We start from the raw sequence: 21,770 nt of genomic DNA on the forward strand, positions 1-21,770 counted from the left end.
AAAAGTAAAGTTTTTTAAAAAGCAAAATGATTTTTGATAATGCATGTCTTATTTAACCCAATATATACAAAACATTATCATTTCTACATAAACTCAATAACAAACATAATGGAGATATTTTACATTCTTTTTAAATACTAAGTCTACTACATCCAATGCATATTTTACACTTAATGCACATCTTCATTCAAACTAGCCACATTTCAAGGGCTTAATGGCTGCATGTGGCTAATAATCAGTGTATTAGGTAGAGCAGATTCAGAAGAATTCTAAGTGTGTCAGAAATCTATCACTTAATCTATGATAATAATAACCTTTTGAATTAAATAAACCCATAAATAATTGTTTTTTCATTTGTGCTGGTACAATTCTCTACTGATAAAAGAAGAAAATAATCACTGTATATTTACCTTCTTCAGGCTGTATCCTGCATGAAATATAATTGGTGGCAGTAAAACATTGAAGAAGATTTCTGGATCAAATGTCATCTGCCAGAAAAGATAAAAATGCCGTTAGGAAGATGCTCCTTTTGGTCACTAAAAAAAATGTGCTTTAAAAGTACAGCTATAGTCACTTCTGCTAAGTTTGTAGGAGGTATATTAACATGCTATTAAATTAGCACAGATGAAAATAAGAAAAGTGCAAACTTAGAAATTAACAAATGCAATAAAACTGTGGGACAATATTTTAAATGTGAAGCGTATTCATTCTATAGCTAATAACAATTCAATAAAACCCCTCTGGGCAAAGAGAACTCTTCACATTTATTTTGGTTAGTTGTCTATTTACCACATTTCAGATGTTTTCATTCTATTTTTTTCTGGTCCAAGAAATTTTCTGGCAGTGCCCAGACATTTTAGCTTCTGACAAGAATATAGTTAAACTTTGCCCATATAAAATATTTTTTTAAATTTGGTTTTAGTTTTCCCTACTTTATCCCATTCAGGAGTTTGAAATCTTTTCCAGACTTTGTGAAAAATTTATTTGAAAGTGCAAATGGATTTTTCTAATATTTGTTTATTGGCTTTTACTTAGATGTTAAAGTTGGCCCCAAAAAGTTACTTGGTATGAAATATGGAGAGTCTTCTTTTTTTAAGATTTTATTTATTTACTGGACAGACGGAGATCACAAGTAGGCAGAGAGAGAGAGGAGGAAGCAGGCTCCCTGCAGAGCAGAGAGCCCGATGTGGGGCTCGATCCCAGGACCCTGAGATCATGACCTGAGCTGAAGGCAGAGGCTTTAACTCACTGAACCACCCAGGTGCCCAGCAATATGGAGATTCTCGAATCAAATATCCACTATTTACTGGGAGGTCTGAAATAAAACTCCTTTTTTTTTTTTTTAAATCTTTAAAATCTCACTGAGACTCATCCTCTTCCTTCTTTACGCGACTCCCCAGACACATACACAATGTCATTTATTATTCACCACTAGGGCCTTTTTACCATTATAGTATTCGACAAAATGTTTCAGATACATGGTTTCACAACTTTAGTATTTAATTTTCCCTCCCTTCTTTGCCTAATTCTAACTCATCTCAGAAGCTACTCTTCTCTGAAAACCACTTCAATTTCCCCAGTTTCTTCTATGCTTTTTTAGCACTTTGGACTCTCCTTCTCCCTTTCTATAACAGCCCCTTTACATTACTCATGAAATACCTGGAAAGGGGTGGGTGCAGGTAGGAGTTACCTAATTCAGCCAGGTCTCTTCTCATAAACTCATCCATTGATGCTACAACTGCTTGTATCAATGCGCATTCAGATCGATCAACTAGAGCTCATCCATAGCTCTCTGTCCCTGAGTTTCTTCATCTTTAGAACGAAGATACTTATGTGATACTTAATTCTAAGGTGGTTATAAAAATTAAATCAATTAATATTTGTAAAGCCCTTGTAGCACTGCCTAATATCTAATACGCACTTTTAAGTATTTATTAGTAAGGAAAATAAAATATTTCTCAAGTTATTCTATTTGAAGAAACTGCCCTAATGTTAGGAACCTTGAAGGTTATGGCTATGTAAAATTTGGGCAAAGATACTACATTTCCTTCTAAGTTTGTTCTTTTTTCTAAGATTATCTGATATACCATTATTGACCTATTTTTATGAGGTCTCTTTGAAAGTATATCAATTACATATTTGGAAGTTTTTAGCAAAGAGATATATTTCTGAGTGTTGCAGGAATAAAACAAGGCAGCTGTGATCATCTGGAAGAAAAATGTACAGTGGCACAAACATTTTGGATAGAAAATCCCTTGCCTCAGCAGTTTTTCTGCAAAAATCAGGTTAATCACTCAACCAGAACATTTCAATAATCAGAATGCCCCATTCCCTGCCTGCGGGTTAACTAATGTGCTATTGAATTATATTTTCTGGAGCAGCCAGATGAAACTGGCAGGCTGAGAATGGCATGCAGCATACGAGGATTTATTTGTATATACAAAACAGATTTGTGTTCCTTTCAGACTTGCTATAAGCTTAGGAACTGCTAAATCAGAGTTCTGGGAGTAACTCCAAACCCAGACAATTTCTCAGAAATGGTTGGATCTGCTGCTGTACCAATCTCCAGATGGCGATTCCACATGTCATTTTCCTCAGATTTTGTGTTCAAATCATGGTCTTGGAGGTGGGACTATTTTTAAAGTCCAAACAATTAAAATTTTTCAATATAGTTTGAGGGGGAAAAATCTAAGATAAGAGAAAACAGAAAGCTAAAAATATTTCAGCTAAAAATGTTAATCCTTTAAGATACAGAATTTAGTGATGCCTGAGTGGCTCAGTTGGTTAGGCAACTGCCTTTGGCTGAGGTCATGATCCTGGAGTCCTAGGATCCAATCCTGCATCCAGCTCCCTGCTCAGCAGGGAATCTGCTTCTTCCTCCCCTATCTCATGTGCTCTCTCTCTCTCTCTCATTCTTTCTCTCTCCCAAATGAATAATAATAATTTTTTACAAAGGTACAGAACTTAGAGACTAGCCTTGTCCAATAGATGGCCTGTGATGATAGAAATATACTATAATTGTACTATCCAGTGTGGTAGCCACTAGGCACATGAGCTAGTAAGCAACTGCATTGCAGGCTAGTACAACTGAGGGTCTGGGTTTTTTATTTTCACATCTCCTGTGTGGTAGCTGGCAAGTGCAATTATCCTTATTTTCAAGAGACAGAGGAGAAATGAGTGGCATGCTCAGTGTTAATCAATGTGACAGATATTTCACTGAAAATTGAGTCTATATTCATAGATAAACTAAATGTGTAGTTTCTGAGGAAACATCAGGCTAACATAACTACTTAGAACACGATGTAGGAATGTTTAAGAGGAGTTGGGACTCTGAAGTATATTTTGTTATTTTGGTAATTCCTGATTCCTTTGGAAAAGTAGAAGTGGTTAACACAATAATGTATTCAATAATTTTCAATGTTTTTTTCATTAAAAATTTAGTAAGTCTCTTCTTTGCTACAAAGTACTTAAAGACATGTGATAGATACATTAAATTCATGAAGGCTATAACTAAAGAAAGGAAAGATAATGTGCAAGCACAGGCACTGGGCTAGGCTATAATTCAAAATTCTTTAGGACAGAGACACCATTCTGGGCTTGCTAACCTTGCAGGGAGGCTTGATGTTCAGGCAGCATACGAACTGGGTTTTGAAGGATGGATAGGAGCCTATCCATGGACCACCATAAAGAACATGATCCTTTGTCTGCCCTGGGGGCAAGTGGGCCAATTCACCAAGCCACAGAGGTTACTGGTAGCTTCTTGGAGTTTCAGCTATACTCAATAGCAAGTGATTTGAAACATTTTAAATATTCAAATAAATGCAGACAAAGTAAAAAATCTCAAAAACCCCATAGGTGCTTTTACTATAAATAGACTTCAAAGAAAACTTGGCTGGCTCAGGGTCGACAGAGTTGGGACATACCTAGAAACAGTTCAAGAGTGTGTGTTTCCTTTCCTCTGCCCTAAGTTATGCTTTTGATAGGAGGTCACACACTTGGGAAACAGAAATAGACAATGTAGAGCTCCTAAGGGATAGGGGAGGAATTTAATGCAGATGATATTACCTAGACTATGAGCTCTCTCTGACCCTGTGGAGATGGATTTAAACTACACTCATTCAAACATGGAGTAAAGTAGAAGTATTTTATACAAGTAGGATTAAACAATAAAGTGGCCAGTGGGAATATAAATTTGTAGACCCTCTTAATAGGGTAATTTGGCAATAGGTATCCAAATGTCAAATGTCCATACCATTTGATTCAGCAATATCTCATCTGAGAATTTATCCTACAGATATGCTTGTATATGTATGGAATTACATAAGGACAAGAGATTCACTGCAGATGAAAGAATAAAAAAAGTTGGAGATGATTAAACCATGAATTGATTAAATAAATTACGTGTGATTCATACAGCTGAATACTATGTAACTTTTAAAAAGTCCAGGGGAGGGGCACCTGGGTGGCTCAGGGGGTTAAGCCTCTGCCTTTGGCTCAGGTTATGATCTCGGGGTCCTGGGATCGAGCCCCACATTGGGCTCTCTCCTCAGCAGGAAGCCTGCTTCCCCTACTCTCTCTGCCTGCCTCTCTGCCTACTTGTGATTTCTCTGTCAAATAAATAAATAAAATCTTAAAAAAAAAAAAGAAAAAGAAAAGAAAGTCCAGGGAAACTGTCGATGCATTGAAATGGCTGCTCTCAGGGCACCTGGGTGGCTCAGTAGTTAAGTGTCTGCCTTTAGCTCAGGTCATGATCCCAGGGTCCTGGGATTGGGCCCCACATTGGACTCTCTGCTCAGTGGGGATCAGTGAGGAGCCTGCTTCTCCCTCTCCCTCTGCCTGCTGCTCCCCCTACTTGTGCTCTCTTTCTGTCAAATAAATAAAATCTTTTAAAAAAATGAAATAGTTGCTCTCTATAATTTGTTGTCAAGTTAAAAGAGCAAGAATAGCATGTCTAGTGCATATAACAAAGATTGCTATGGACTCACCATACCACACTTCATTTTGTCCTTGTCAGACACCTAGACTTCATTTCCTTGTAGTCATATGGAGTCATATGACAGAGATCTAGCCAATTAAATATGGGCAAAAGGAATATAAATTATTTCCAAGCCTGGTCCCTAAAAACCTCTAAATCTTTCATGCTCTATTCCTTTCTTTATTAGCTCATATAGAGCATCTGGCAGAGGTCTCAGATCTCTAGGGACTGCCAGAGCCAGTAGGTTAAAGGAAGTTGGGATGATTAATGGCAACTGGAGAAGACTGTAGTTCTCCCCTCACTGGCCCAAAGGCCATACTGCCCTGGGACATGAGCAAGAACTAAGCCATTATCATGTTAATCATTGAGATTTGGGGGTAGTTTGTTAAGGAATTTTGCCTATTCCAAGATTTGTGCAAAAAAAAAAGGGATGCAGAATATTTACATATATATGTAAATATGTATATATTTACACACACACACACATACATACATACACACACATAAACTACTGGTTGCCTCTAGTGAGGCTAGGAAAGGAAAGTTGGTAGTAGAAAATAAAGGTAGAAGTTGGAAGAAGGATTTTCTGTATATTTAGTGAGCAGGTGATTATCTTTGTCTGGCTTCATATCTATAAATACAGAGATGACCACAGCTTAGAGCAGTATATCCCAGCATTTTCCCCATCATGATACAGAACATGATTATATTGGGTCAATGGGGGCAAGCTGCAGGAAAATTAGGGTCCTGGTGAGACTACACAGGGCTGAAAGGATTAAGCTTGGGCCTCTGACCACTCTTAGCCCAAGGATGAGGGAATGGATATGTTGTGGCACACCTGTAACCCATCAGTACACCAGCTGAGGCATGCTGTGCAGGATTTAACACTCCTGGCCCTGGTCCCACCTTTCACTCATCCCCAGGAAACAGTGACTACTCTGATTATTGAGTTGGAAAAAAAGGAATTGAGTGTATGCAGCTTAGTGCTGTCCTCTCTCCACGTTGGAATCAGCCTGCTTGCTGAGAGTAGATGTCCCTGGCTCCACCAAGACCTAAATTTAACAAAAGCGAAGACCAGCAGGAAGGCCCTGACACTCCAGCTGAGTCTGCAGCTAGGTGTGTAAGTCTTTCTAGTTCTAGTGGAAGATGAGCAAGCCAATTCGCAAACCAATCCTCACTATTTCAACTAGTTTTTGATCTCCATCTTTATCACTTTTGTACCTATGTCTCAATTAGTTACAAAACAGATGTAATTAACAGGGAAATAACCTATTCAAGATTCTAACTTAACTATTTTGTATCTTTTGAACACTGAGCTATGTGAATGTATTATCTACTCAAAAAATAAAGCCATTTATTTATTTATTTATTTAGGAAGATGTCTTGAGTAGATTACTTTGGAGGGGCCTCAAGATTGTCCTGAATGAAGTGAAACTATTGTCAAGTTGCAGTTACCAAAATAAGTCAAAGCAATGACCATGTGAATTCAGGTGGCCATGACAGAATGGAAAGAAACAAACCGAAGAGATATTAATCTATTCAACAAGTATTTACTTAGAATAAACTAAGCATGTGGCAAAGAGGATTAGCAGGACTTGCAGGTAAAATAGAGCACAAAAAAACGAAAAACTCCAAAAGGATCAATGTTTTTGCCACCTGGATGAATTACTGTGAGAATGTGGTTGGGGAAAAGCTGATGGTGGCAGAGATTAAGAGAAGTCAGAAAAGCTGAATGCTAATTGACACTTTTGCTCATTGAGTCCAAGATGTCTGTGAGACACTCAAAAATCCATGCTTGGAGGAAAGGGCAAGGCCAAGGAGAAATGATCCAGAATCATCAGCATAGAGGAAATGATTTGACAAGTTTAGTTGAGATCTCTGAAAGAGTGAGCACCATAGAGAAGACAAGAGGACCAAGGACAGAATCCTGGAATTGGAAAGAAGGATACTACCAGGGAGAAGACAAGGAAGAAATAGAGAATGGGAAAGAATGATGCTCAGGGCCATAGAGAGGCAGAAAGAAGTGTGGTATAGGGAGGTGCTACTCCCTAACGCAGGGCTGCCAGATTTAGCCAATAAAAATACAAGATGCCCAGTTAAATTGGAACTTCAGATAAATAATTCTTTTTCAGAATAATTCTTTAGTACTACATCTGGGACACTTCTCAATTATTAATTATTTAACTGAAACTCACAAAGTAGAGTTAGAGACAAGAATGAAAAAGCCCAAAAGGAACCTAGGTGTGTTTAGCCCCTGGCTGACTGAGGGAACAGCAAAGGAGCAGCTGACTCTCCCTATCCAACTCTGATGTCCATGGCTACAAAAAGGGGTTTGAGAGCTGGAAGAAACACTTTGGGTTTCTTAATTAGGAAGTGGTTGCTGATCCTTTTCAACTGATTTTCAACCAGAAGTGGGTACAGAGAGTTGAGGAAAAAGTGAGTGGTGAGAAAGTGAAAGCAATGGGTTCTTGACCCCTCGTTTGGGAGGTTTGGTGGCAGGGTCCTTTGAGAACCTGATAAACGTCTGTAGCTGAGATAGAGAAATAGGAAACAAAGAGACAAAGGCCACAAGAAAAGGAGGCAGGAGAGGAGATCAAAACACGGAATGATAAAGGCATAAGTTTAGGGAGGTAAGGAAGTGACATGAGCAGCAAAAAGATAATTCATGTTTTCTTAAAAATAGGGAGAAATCCTACTTTTTTCAAAAGATTTTATTTATTTATTTGACAGACAGAGATCATAAGTAGGCAGGGAGGCAGGCAGAGAGAAAGGAGGAAGCAGGCTCCCTGCTGAGCAGAGAGCCTGATGCAGGACTCGATCCCGGACTCGATCCCAGGACTCTGGTTTCATGACCTGAGCGGACGGCAGAGGCTTTAACCCACTGAGCCACCCAGTTGTCCCCAAATCCTACTCTTAACATTCAAATCTGTGGAACAGACACATTAGGAAATAATTATTCACAGTAAAAAGCATTCTTCCATTCCTCCAGATGTTTCCTACAGAGCCCTTGTCTGTGGCAAGCACTCATCAGAGAAACACGCTTTACCTCATGCAGGCTGATGTTTAACATGATCCCAGGATCCTGGGATCGAGCCCTGCATCGGGCTCTCTGCTCAGTGGAGAGCCTGCTTCCCCCTCTCTCTCTGCCTGCCTCTCTGCCTACTTGTGATCTCTGTCTGTCAAATAAATAAATAATATTAAAAAAAAAAAAAGAAGTAATACCACAAACACTACAGGCTGTCAGAGGGAGAAGCTGCCTTAGAGGTCACCTGACCTTGGGATCTGAAATCTCTGCCAATGTCTGGGAAGAGGGGGAATGATGGGAAGTGGGAGCAGCTGCTCTGTGCCTGCCCTGGATCTGTCCTCCCATTTCTGCCTGAGCAGTTTTGATTTTACATATTATGAAGAAGTGTCAGATTTCCTTTGAATGAAGGGTTCCTCTACTAAAAAATGTTGAAGCCCTGACCTAATATTATCCCCCAGAAAGTTCAAGGAACATGTAGAAGGTCAATGGGCCTCTCAGAGGCAGCACTGAGCTTAAAAATCCTAAAGCACAGTTATTTCTCTTTTATGACATTTATGTTCTTAATTTTGTTCAAATATCTTAAATGATATCTCAGAGTTCAAGTCCTTCCCTCCACTCCTCCCTCAAAGCCAGCAATACCCTTAAGTTAGAAAGGGTTTTTTTCTTTCCATGACTATGTTATTGTACTTCACATATATGCACCTATAAGAAATAACTGATATTATTTTTAGTATACAATATTATATATAATCAGTATTTTAAAAAATTCTACAGAAACTGAAAAAACATATAAATACCGTATTGCATTTGGTATATTTTAAAGGTTTACATAAATTTAACCATAAATATATTTTTGCATTCTGTTTCTTACATTCAACATTATTTTTAAAGATTTATCTATATTAATACATGTGGATTTTGTACATTCATTTAGACTGCTGTATAGTGATCTAGTGTATAAATATACCACCATTATTTTTTCCCTTCTCTACCAAGGGAATTAGGACAATCAGTATATTTCTTATTTTTTGCTATTATTAAAAATAATGCAATAGATATTTTTTGTACTTAAGTGTATACATGTGAAAGATTCTTTACAAGAGGAAAATACCTAGAAGTGGGCTGGATGATAAGGTGTATGACTATTCAACTCTAATACGTATTAGCAAATACTTTAAAGTGGTTACACAAATTTAAATTCCTACATGAGAGTATAAAAGTATTTCCCCATGTTCCAGCGAATGCTTAGTATTGACAAATTTCTAATTTTTGCTAGTTGGATAAGTATGAGTTTTTATCACATTATTGTTTACTTTGTATTTCCCTTTATGAAATGAGCATATCCCTAATGAAATGAACATATTTTCCTTGCTAATTGATCTTCTGTGATATCTCTTTAGTGAATTTTTTGGGGTCATATCTTTTATACAGTATGACTTTTTCATACTAATTAGGTCATCATAAAATCTTGTTACTATCATGGTTTGGTTATCTATATTTCAAATATATTCTATTCTGTCATCCCTTAAACTTTTCACTTATGTTTTAATACTGTTTTCAGTCTTTTTCATGTAGAAATTTTTTTTATTTTAATGTAGTGAAATTTATTCCTTTTTTCCTGTGATTTTCACTTTCAGTAACTTCTTTAAAAAAAAAAATTCCTGTCTTAATGTTATAAATATATTTTCTCCTCCTAAAGTTTCATAATTGGCTGTTTGCAATTGAGTCTTTAATCCAATCTCAAGTTTACTCATTATATGATGTGAAATAGTAATCAAATTTTTTTTCTTCCTAATGGATAGCCAATTTACCCAAAAATATGCATAGGTATTTGGTAGTTCATCCTTTTCACACTGATTTCAGTTGGCTCTCCTCTCCAGTACTTTTTCAAAGATCCATAAGACATTCATTCTAATAAATATTTGATAACTATTACCCAATAGTCTATTTAATAATTCAACTATAAGAAAGCTTTATACACATAGGTATTCACTGAAGTGTTATTTACAATAGTGAAAATTTAGAAAAAACTCAAGCACATTTACATCCATTACCTGCATTTTTAAAACCCTGAGGAAAGGGTTAGTTTACGATTATAAGTAAAGTTACAAAGTTTTAGAGATCGTCTGATATAAGCCACATAGAAAAAAATATATGTAAAAAGACTAAATAGAAGTTTATTTAATTTATAGTGGTTGCATAATGTTACAAGATTATTGGAATTCTTCCTTAAAGGAAAAAAAAAAAACACCTTTCCAGACCCTCCCAAATGAACATCTTGTAAAGTTATCGTTTAGAATCATGAACATTTGAAATAGAATAGAACCTTTATAAAGATTAAGGGTTAATAAAAGGGATAATATGTGAGGGAAAGTTAAGAATTGAGGACCCAGATTTTTATGGTTTTTTTCAGTGGGATAAAATACCTAAAAGTCCTATTACAGAATCAGGGAAGTAAACAGTAAGTGTTACTTAAATAGTTAACTTATGTCTTGTCCAATCTATTGAGTTGTTCTCATTCTTTTCCAATATTACTGAAAAGCTGAGAATACTCCCCCCATTAGAATATCTCGTATTATGAATGCTAATATTAAAAATTGTGAACCACTGAAATATAAGCATTTTTGCATTGCAGTTCGTAGAAGCAGAACTGAATTACAGAGAAATCGCAAAAGGAGAACTTTTAATAGAAGAAAAAATTTTAATAATCATAAGTTACCATTGAGAAATTATGAGACTATTATACCATAAAACTTCTGTTCATTTTTGAAGTAAGAAAAATTCGAGAAGTTAGAAATACACTATGAACATCATACATGCAAAAATGACAGATATAAACACTGGCATTTATTGGAGGTAGGTAGTGTTTAGAACTCCAGGCAAAATTAGGTAAGAGAATTGAGAACAAAACATTTTTATAATTAAATATTTAACTTGGCAGTAGGGAGTTTTTAAAAGAACATTGAACTATGAGTCAGGAGGCCTGGTCCCAAAACCAGTTCTGTTATAGATCAATCTTGATCAAGTCACATAAGCTTTCAGAACCTCAGTTTCCTACTCTGAAGCATGGGGGATAATACCTATTCACCTCATGGAATAACAGAGAGGTTGAAATGAGCAATGCAGGGGCACTCGGTGGCTCATTTTGTTAAGTCACCGACTCTTGGTTTCAGCTCAGCTCATGATCTTGGGTCATGGGATTATGCCTTGTGTAGGGCTCTACCCTTAGCAGGGAGTCTGCTTAAGACTTCTGTTTCTCCCTCTCCTTTTGCCCCCTTTTTGTGCACACATTCATCTCAAATAAAATAATTAAAAAAAAAAGAAATGGACAGTGCAATAAGAAAAGTCTTTGTAAATAACAAACTACCTTGGTAGCCATTATAATTTAGGGAGGGCCGAGTTCAGAATCTGTCTTCCTCACTTATAGACTGGTACAGTTACCACTTGTCAATTAATCATAATAGGTAATAATAAAAATAACAACTGACATTTCCATAAAGCTGTTACAGTTTGAAAAGGTGCCTTCATATGTAGGTTCTCATTTATGTTCTTCACAACAACCCTCTGAAGTAAGTATTCTGAACACCCATTTTTAAGAAGTAAAACCAAGGTTCACAGAGCTAAGTGACTTACCCAAAATCACCTACCTTGTAAGTAGCAAGATTTAGACTTAAACCTTACTTTCTATTTATGAGTCCATTGCTTTATTGATAACAATGCTAACAAAATTAATAGGTAATATAATTTGAACACTTACTATGAGTCAGGCACTATTCCTTTTTTTTAATTGGAGTAGAGTTGATAAACAATGTGACATTAGTTTCAGGTATACAACCAAGTGATTGGACAACTCTATATAATATGTTATGCTCACAAATGTAGCTACCTTCTGTCACCATACACCACTACTATAATTTCATTGACTATATTCCTTATGTTGTAGCTTTCATCCCCATGACTTATTCATTCTTTAACTGAAAACCTGTACCTTCCACTCCCTTTCACCATTTTATCCATCCTCCTAACCACCTTCCCTCCGGCAACCATCACTTTGTTCACTGTATTTATGGATCTGTTTCTATTTGTTTGTTCATTTGCTTTGTTTTTTAGATTCCGCATAAAAGTGGAATGGGATATTTGTCTCTTTCTGACTTATTTCACTTAGCATAACACCCTCTAGGTGCATTCATGTTCTCATGAATGGCAAGATCTCACTCTTTTTCATGGCTGAGTAACACTCCATTCTCTCTCACTAGATATCACATCTTTTTCAATCATTCTTCTATCAGTGAGCACTTAGGTTGCCTCCATATCTTGGGTCTTGTAAATAATGCAGTAGTGAATACAGGGATGCACATATCTTTTTGAGTTAGTGTTTTTGTTTTCTTTGGGTAAATGCCCAATAATGGAATTACTGGATTATATGGTATCTCTGTTTTCAATTTTTTGAGGAAACTTCAAACCATTTTCCACAGTGGTTGCACCAATTTACATTCTCACCAACAGTGCATGAGGGTTCCTTTTTCTCCATATCCTTGCCAATACTTGCTATTTCTTGTCTTTTTGATTCTAGCCATTCTGGCAAGTATAAGGTGATATCTCCTGGTGGTTTTGATTTGCATTGCCCTGATGATTAATGATGTTGAGCATCTTTTCATGTGTTTGTTGGACATTTGTATGTTTTCTTTGGAAAAAATGTCTATTAGGTCCGCTGCCCAATTGTTAATGGGATTATTTGAGATGGGTTTTTGGGTTTTTTTGCTTTGGTTTGGTTTGGTTTGTTTGGTTTGGGTTTTGGTTTTGGTGTTGAGCTGTGTAAATTCTTTATATATTTTGGATATGAACCACTTATCAGATATCATTTGCAAATATCTTCTTCAGTTCAGTAGGTTGCTTTTTCATTTTGTAGATGTACAAAGATGTGTAAAAGCTTCTTATTTTGGTGTAAGTCCCTAAAGAGACATATCTAGAAAAATACTGCTAAGGCCAATATCAAAGAGATTACTGCCTACATTTTCTTCTGGTTTTATGGTTTCAGGTCTCACACTTAGGTCTTTAATCCATTTTGAGTTTATTTTGTATATAGTGTAAGAAAGTGGTTTAATTTTGTTCTTTTGCAGGTATCTGGCCAATTTTCCCAGCACAATTTACTAAAGAGACTGTCTTCCTCATTGCATATTCTTGCATACTTTGTCATAGATTAATTGACCATGTAAATGCAGATTTATTTATGAACCTTCTATTCTGTTCTATTGATCTATGTGTCTATTTTTGTACCACATTATTTCAATTGTTATAACCTCGTAGTATACCTTGAAATCTGGAATTGTAATACCTCCAGCTTCTCAAGACTGCTTTGACTATTCAGGATCTTTAGTGGTTCTATCCAGATTTTAGAATTAGTTGTTCTAGTTCTGTGAAAATGCTATTGGCATTTTTATAGGAATTTCACTGAATCTGTACATTGCTTTGGGTACTATGGTTATTGTAACAGTATTAATTCAGCCAATCCATGAGCATAGTATGTCTTTCCATTTGTTTGCATCATCTTCAATTTCTTTCATCAATGTTCTATAGTTTTCAGAGTATAGGTCTTTTACCTACTTGGTTAAGTTTATTCCTAGGTAATGTATTCTTTTTGGTGCAGTTATAAATGGGATTTTTCTTCATTTCTCTTCCTGTTACTTCATTATTAGTGTATAGAAATGTAACAGATTTCTGCATATTAATTTTGTAACTTGTAAATTTACTGAATTCATGTATTACTTCTAATAGTTTTCTGGTAGAGTCTTTAGAGTTTTCTATGTATAGTATCATGTCATCTGCACATAGTGACGATTTTACTTCTTTATCTATTTGGATGCTTTTTATTATTTTTTTTTCTTGTCTGACTGTTGGGGCTAAGACTTCCAGTACTATATTGAGTATAAGTAACAAGAGTAGATATCCATGTCTTTTTCCTGATCTTAGAGGAAAAGTTCCCCATTTTTCATCATTAAGTATGATGTTAATTGTGGGTCTGTCATATATGGCCTGTATTATGTTGAAGTATGTTCCCTCTAATCTCATTTTGTTGAAAGTTTTTATCATAAATCAATGCTGTAATTTGTCAAATACTTTTTTTGCATCTATTGAAATGATCACATGATTTTTATTCTTCATCTTTTTAATGTGGTGTATCACATTGATTGATTTGTAAATATTAAACCATCTGTGCATCCACCAAATAACTCCCCCTTGTTGAATGCAGTTTGCTAATATTTTGTTGAGGATTTTTCATCTCTGTTCATTAGGGATATTGGCCTATAGTTTTCTTTTCTTTTCTTTCGTTTTATTTATTATTATTATTTTTATTATTATTATTTTCATTTTATTTATTATTTTTATTTACTTATTTATTTATTTATTATTATTTATTATTATTATTTTTAGTATCTTTAGCCATGCAAGTGCTTTACATGTACTTTCTAATTTGAAACTCACAATGACCCTACAGAGTAGTTAGAGTTATCCCATTTTATAAATAGGTAAATTGAAGCATAGCGACATCAATTATTTCACCCAAAATTGCACACTGCTAAGTGGCATCTGAACCAAGTAATATGGCTCCAGGAACTATCCTGTTATCCACTCCACTGCTGGATATTTCCTTATTAGCTGCAAATACATAAAGCCTACCTAGGTTTTCCAGATTGTTGCCATGGCACGTAGTCATCAATGGTTAGAGTATCTTATGTTCTTAACACATAAACTTAACCCTATTACCTTTGTGACTCTTTACTAAGATAGCCATTCATCCTGGTTTCATCAGAACAGTTCCAGGTAATGTCTGTTGTCCTGGCTTAATTATTCATCATCTCCTGCTCACCTTCATAGTTAAAAGTTTCAGTTTGAAAGACAAATAATGTAGTTTCCTATTCCTGATGTCCAGATTATTGACCTTTTAAAAAACTACAAATAACTTGGATTGGCTGCTTGTGGTACAGCTCTTCATTGTGTTGGTTGTCTATTTCCCTCACTATGTGTGGCACTGACGTGACAGTGAAACTCCATTCTAAGGCTGACTTGATATCAGCAGGAAAAGGAAAAATAACAAGTGGGTGTGAGAAGGGCCTGGTATCCCATCTCAAGTACTCATTCCTAAATACCCAGGTAAGAATTGCAAAAGGAAAACATCCAACAGAGTTGAAAATTAATGTGATTTCCCCCCCACTCTGGAATTGATCCTAATCTTGGCCAATCTTTATTTATAGGCAGAAGAAACTATGCCTTTTAATCCTCAAAATATACAGGAGCATTGGTCTCACAGAGTTTTCCTTTTTGCCTTACAATTTTTCTCAGTTTGCATAATCTTTACAGGCCTTAGCTCTGAAATGTATGTGCAGCTTCCCCATCACAAGACTTCACCAGGGAGCAACTGGCCTAGGGAAGGAGGACAGGGAAGGGTTGAATCAGCAAGGACCATAGTCATAATAGACACGCTTGAGAAGGTATTGTGGTGGTGGGGGCAGTGGGGAGGTGCTGAAATCAGCAAAAAGTAGATGCCAAACAGCTTGATTTAAAATTAAAATTATGTGTTTTCAAATGGCGTGTTCACCTAAAAAATGGGCATTAAAAAACAGCACTAAACTTCCTCTGTCATTGCCTACCTCACACTTCACCCTAAAGAGAAAATCCATGCCCATCAAGGGCAGATTTTCAGGAAGCACAGTAATATTTACAGCATGCCTAACACTAAACATAATATTTTCTAGTTTATTTTGAAAAGAAACCCTCTAAAGTGGGTATCACTAATCCCTGTTTTACAGATTTTATAGATAAAAAAATATATAAAATAAAAGAAGTTGACTTGTCCAAGGTCTCAATACTGGAAGTGGCAGAGCTAGGATTCAGCCTGTTTAGCTGCAAAACCACAATGGACTAGATATTTGTGTCTCCTCAAAATTTTTATGTTGAAATTCAACCCCCAAGGTGTTAGTGTCAGGAGGTGGAACCTTTAGGAGGTGATTAGATCATGAGGGTAGAACCCTTGTGAATGGAAATAATGTCATTACAAAAGAAATGCAAGAGAATTCTCTGTTTCCATCATGTAAGAACACAGTGAGAAGACAGTCATCTATAAGCCAAGAAGCTTGCCCTTACCAGACATACAATCTGCTGGTGCCTTAATCTTAGACTTTCCAGCCTTTGGAACTGTGAGAAGACATGTTTGTTGTTTAAATCACCCAGCTACAGCATTTTTGACCAAACAGAATAAGACAAAAATCTTATGAACTTCCTTATATCACATTGAAGGCAATTAGAGGATAAGCTGACAATATAAAGCCCAAATAGTAGAATTTTAAGACAACCATCTTATGGGAAAGGACTTTTTGGTGAAGTAAAAAATGAGGTGTTTGGATATTTCCAATTCTCCTAAAAATGTGGTTATATAAGAATATATTCAGTGGTGTGCTGATAAACCATCTCTGTGGAGGGGGAAAAAAGCTCATAAGCCCTGACTTGACAATTTCTGTGGTGTAAATAAATATTCCTACCATGGTCTACTTTAATCTACTAATGTTTTAACAACTGGCTTATAAAATATCTGAATATTTAATATATATAAGCTGTCAAAGTCTAGGCAATTCTACTCTAGTACTCCACTATCTCGTTTTATTGAGATATGTTGACTATATGTTAACTCATTCTTTGGGTACTGCACAAAATCTACATAAGGTTCCCAGTCTATGGGAAGTATAGAAGACTAGAATATGCACCCCTTACCTACAATTAAAAAAAAAACATTAAAAAAAATTTTTGGCTTAAGGGTCATTTTGAGAAACCGGAAAAACTCTGAAGACAGACTAGAAGATACCATTTTGTAAGGAAAATCTGCATTAAGGAAAACTCCATTTGTAAGTCTATCTCTGTCTTAGTACCAAGAATAAAATTATGACCCTAATTCATAAGAAACTTATCAATGGGGAAGGTATAGACTTAAATCTGCATAACAACCTTATTCTTGTTTATAGTAGTTTTCCTGGTCACCTTCCTAAAACTGGCCTTTCCCACACCCTTCTTTCTTTGTTTTAGCTGAAAATAGTATATAATCCTGAATTCTAAGCCATCTTTTGACTAGGGTCCCTAGTCAAGAATACAGACAGGTAGAAAAAAAGATTTTTTTTCCTCTCCTACAGGTGTCAGCGTTGTTGCTCCTGCTGCTAGGAGTGCTAACAACCCCTTCAGGGATTGTCAGCACTGCAAAAAGCCACCACAATCAAGATCAGCCCCTTTTCAGAGTGGCCCACATCCAAAGTCAGAATGATTTAGTATTTTAGAGGCCAGGCCATCTCAGGCCAACTGGGCATAAGGCTGAAGAGCCGTTAAAACTCCAGAACTTCCCAATGGGTTAGCCAAAATTGTTGGGTTTGCATCATGGCTTAACTTCTCCCTTGGCCCACTCAGCCTTCTTTCCTCTTCCATTCATAAGGTGTTGATCTCAAGTACACTTAACCGTTCCATTCACTGAACTCCACCTAAGAGTCTACTTCTTTGGGCACCCAGTATACAACAGTCAGAAATAAAAGTGAAAAGCACCTAAACTTGCAGGACATTTTTGCTCCACACACCCAAACCTGAGGCAGAACGCTGTAAATCAGACAGTGTTCAGCTAGTCTGACAATCAGAAATGGCTGAAAGGAGCATCTGAGAGACCCCTAACTCATCAAATAGCAACAGGAGAGAATCCATTTAAATGCACAGCTTCCTTAGGGTTCACACCCTTCTTGATGTTTTGCACCCCTCCTGTGTTGATGGATGTGGATCGTGGCTTCAGACTGTATAAGTTACTAATGAGCAGCTTCTTACTGACCTTAGGGAAAAGGCAGGAAATACAGTGGGAGGGAACCTTATATAACTACTCAGTGGAAGCCAGCAATGATAAGTATGCAACCTTGCCACAGTATAATGTTTTAAAAAGAACAAAGCAAAGGGACAAAGAATTGAAAGATCCATTTTATCTACTCAGACTAAAAGATTGATGGGAAATCTCTCTTTCTCCCTCCCTCCTATTTGTTTTTCCTGAGTCCAGCCTCCTTTTCTCTCTCTCCCTCCATCCCAGGTGGATTATTTGGTGGTGAGACATAGAGCAATTTAACCTTCTGAGTAGCAAACAACCAATCACAGAGCCCTGGTTCTTCACTCTGAGAGGAAATCTGTGACAGATAATCTGGGTGTAAGATGGCCAGCCAGTAAGACAGTTCAGAGTAGCAGTGAGAAGTAGCAACTGACAAGAGAGGAATGACACTTCATTATACTATCCATTTACTTACCAAGATCCACAAAGGATTTACCATGTGCCAGGCATCCTGAGTTGAGCTGGAGATAAAATATAACCATAGAAGACCTTGTCCCTGCCCTCCTGGAGTTTATAGTCTAGTGAGGAGATAGATATCAATGCAAACATTACAGATATTAATGAGAGAACAATAGGTGGAACTATGAAACAAAAGAACTGGATACTGGTGTATAATCACTTGGGGTTAGTACTAGTATTTCCACAAAGCTAATCAATCCTTAAGAACACCCTCATCCCAGGCCAAGAGTCCATGTATATACTGGCACTGCTGAGATCAGAATACGGTATTTAAGATTACAGAAAACAGCAGAATTTTTAAAGAAAGTTGTCTAATCTAAAACAGTTAAAATAAAAATAAGATTTTAACAAAATATGACCTGCTCTATTGGTCTCTAAGTTGAGGTGTGCATATGCTAGGGAGTGAACAAGATGATCCACTTGGATGTGCCAAAAATTTTTCCTATTTCATTTTTATCTCACCCTTATTAAAATTCTCATTTGATATTGCTTTATAATGTATATAACATATTAGTATAATAGTAATGTTCATAATATAATTGTACTTGCATTTCATTTGTAAGTATGTAGGCGTATATTAGATACAGACACTCAAGAGTATTTCATTGATGGGGTACATAATCAAAAGTTTGGAAATCAATGTTTTAAAGTGCTTAGCAGTTTGCTGGTACATAATAATAATAACTATTTACCAAGAAGTTACTGCATGCTTGACATATTAGCCCTTTATATGAATAATTTCATTTAGCCCTATAATAGTCTTTTTATTTATGTTTATTTTACTTTTATTTATTTGAGAGAGAGAGAGGAAGAAAGAGGAAGAGCATGAGTCGGGGGAGGGGCAGAGGGAGAAGGAGAAGGAGGCTGCCTGCTAAGCAGGGAGTCCCACTCAGGACTTGATCCCAGGACTTGAGTTCATGACCTGAGCCAAAGGCAGTTGCTTAACCAACAGACCCACCTAGGTACCCCCATAATAATCTTTGATGTTACGAGTATTGTCTCACTTGACAAACTAAGGCATGGAGGGTTAGTTCACATGTTGAAGATCACCCAGCAGATTAAAGGTACACATGGGGTTTGAACCTAAATATTCCAACTGTGGAGTGGTGCTCTAAGCATGATTTCATGCTGCCTATATACACCAGATTGCTACCACATATATGTTCAAAAGAATAAAATTTTGGGATTTTGGGGGGAAGGTTACTTAGGAGGAATATTTTGGGGATAACACATAATAAATACATGGCTTATGAATAAGTACAAAAAACAGTATCAAATAACAAGGTATGAGTCATACTTATTAAAGATCAGCCTCTTGTGGAACATACTTCATCATGATCTTGAACTGAGTAGGATAGGGAAGTAAATAGAACAACTTCAAAGCCCCCAGATACCCACTACCCCCGAGAACAGCTGTGCAAACCTGTCCTTTGATGCCTAAATGGGTGGCAGCTACCCTGCATCACAAAGCACTGGTCTATTGTGTGTTCTGCAATGCTGGCTTGCATAGTTCCTAAGCGATGTGTCTGTACTACCACTGTCAGTCATTTCTGGGACTAGGCAAGTGGATGATCAGATGGATGAAACCCCAGGTTTCTATTCATGACTAAGGCTGCAAAGGCCCAACAACTACCATCATGTTCTTGGTGACCTAATATGGTCTAAGGCCAGGCAATAGTCAGAAGGCAGGGATGACTGGGAGATAAGTGGGAATCCCAACTGTTTCTTCCCACTATGGTCTGGGATATTTTCTAGACCTTGAAGCCAGAAATTTGACAGCTATTTCCTTCCAGCCAGTTTCCTCTTACCAAATTTTGTCATGTTGGAAAGAGCACTAACCCCAGTATTAAACATATGCAGACACTTCCACATGACTCCTTTCTTTTCCCAACCAAGAGTGAGTGTGAGATTTTGTGCTCGAATCATATGGCATTCCAAGAGTTCTTTGTCACCAAGAGCCTTTACATTATTTTGAGTAGCTAGAGTTTTTGTTAAGAGGTAAAATTGGACAGCTAGTTGGAACATAATCCCTGCCCTCAAATAAATGTTCCATGGTTAGTTTCTTTAGATCTTAAGTCCTGAGTGATGATTTGCAAAGAAGAAAAAAGTCCTCTAATCTAGAGATCAGAAGAGTTTCCTATTGGCATGCCCATAGCCCTATATCCTACGTTCAGCTACATTCTAGGCGACGAGAGCTTAACCCAAACTCTCCCAAACATATCTGGAAAGGGAATGCTATCTACTGTAATTCTTAATTCTGTAGTTTGGGGTGCTCGCAGTTACAAAGTATAGTAGAACAACTCCTTAGTGCTGGGCTGTGCATTCGGAAGGCAAACCTACAAAATAGGCTAATGTCATGTAAAGCCTACCAGGCTTCCTGTTAATTCTGCATTTTGTGTATTTTCACTCCCCATTCCAAGTCAATGTCTCTTCATCTCCTCCACCCTTATTTACTACAACAAATAGAATTTTCCAGGGTTTTTGGTATAGACAAAATGACCTTAAATATAAATGAAAAATATAGCAAAGATCTGGCAAGGGGGAAAAAATGACTTAGAGTAAGCAATGACATTTAGTGTTATTTTATTTTGCTCCCTGCTTTGAAATTCCTTTCCACATCTGCATGGCTTACTTCCAGCATCATTCAGTTCTCAACTCCAACTTCACTTTCTCAGTGAGGCTTTTCCTGTAGAACATACCCAAATATACTTTGCTTCTCATCCTCTCATTTTGCTGACTTTTCTTCACAGCACATGTCTCTACCTGACATTATAAATGATTGTGCTAAACTGTCCCTTGTCTGTCTCTACCCTAGAATCCAAGCTGCATGAGAATAAGGACTTTGTTTTGTTCACTACTGTCCTTGCAGCACCTAAAACAAGAGCCTGGCATATAATGAATGTCCAATAAATAAATATTTGTTGAATGACTAAATTAATGAAGAAAATAAATTCAATGACTAAATTACAACCATATGGAACTAAGCAGGGATATGTAAATCAAACCTACAGTGAGGTATCACTTCCCACCTGTCAGAATGACTATTCTCAAAAAAACCCAAGATAGTAAGTGTTGACAAGGATGTGAAGAAAAAGGAATCCTCGTGCACTGTTGGTAGGAATGTAAACTTGTGCAGCCACTGTGAACAATAGTGTAGGGGTTCCTCAAAAAATTAAAATTAGAATTACCATATGATCCAATATTCCTACTTCTGGGTATATAGCCAAAGGAACCGAAATTAACATCTCCACAAGATATCTGCCCTTTCACATCCATTGCAGCATTATTTACAATATTACTATTTACAATTATTTATGTTACTTTTCAAAGCCAAGATATGAAAACAAACTAAGTGTCCATCAATGAATGCATGGGTAAAGAAATGTGGTGTGTACACACACACACACACACAC

At 36.7% G+C, this 21,770-nt stretch overlaps 1 protein-coding gene across 3 annotated transcripts in view; it reads right to left on the reverse strand.

Moving 5' to 3' along the window:
- The window catches only part of SLC9A9 (solute carrier family 9 member A9), a 668,807-nt gene that overhangs the window by 499,821 nt on the left and 147,216 nt on the right, over positions 1–21,770 (reverse strand). For all 3 annotated transcript variants that reach the window (XM_004754464.3, XM_004754462.3, XM_045088481.1), the window contains exon 3: positions 411–488. In XM_004754464.3, coding sequence (XP_004754521.1) covers positions 411–488 — 78 coding nt within the window. The remainder of the gene's footprint in view (positions 1–410; positions 489–21,770) is intronic.

The sequence above is a fragment of the Mustela putorius genome, unplaced genomic scaffold (genome assembly GCF_011764305.1).
Source record: "Mustela putorius furo isolate JIRA1106 unplaced genomic scaffold, ASM1176430v1.1 tig00003834_pilon_pilon_pilon, whole genome shotgun sequence".
Lineage (NCBI taxonomy): Eukaryota > Metazoa > Chordata > Mammalia > Carnivora > Mustelidae > Mustela > Mustela putorius.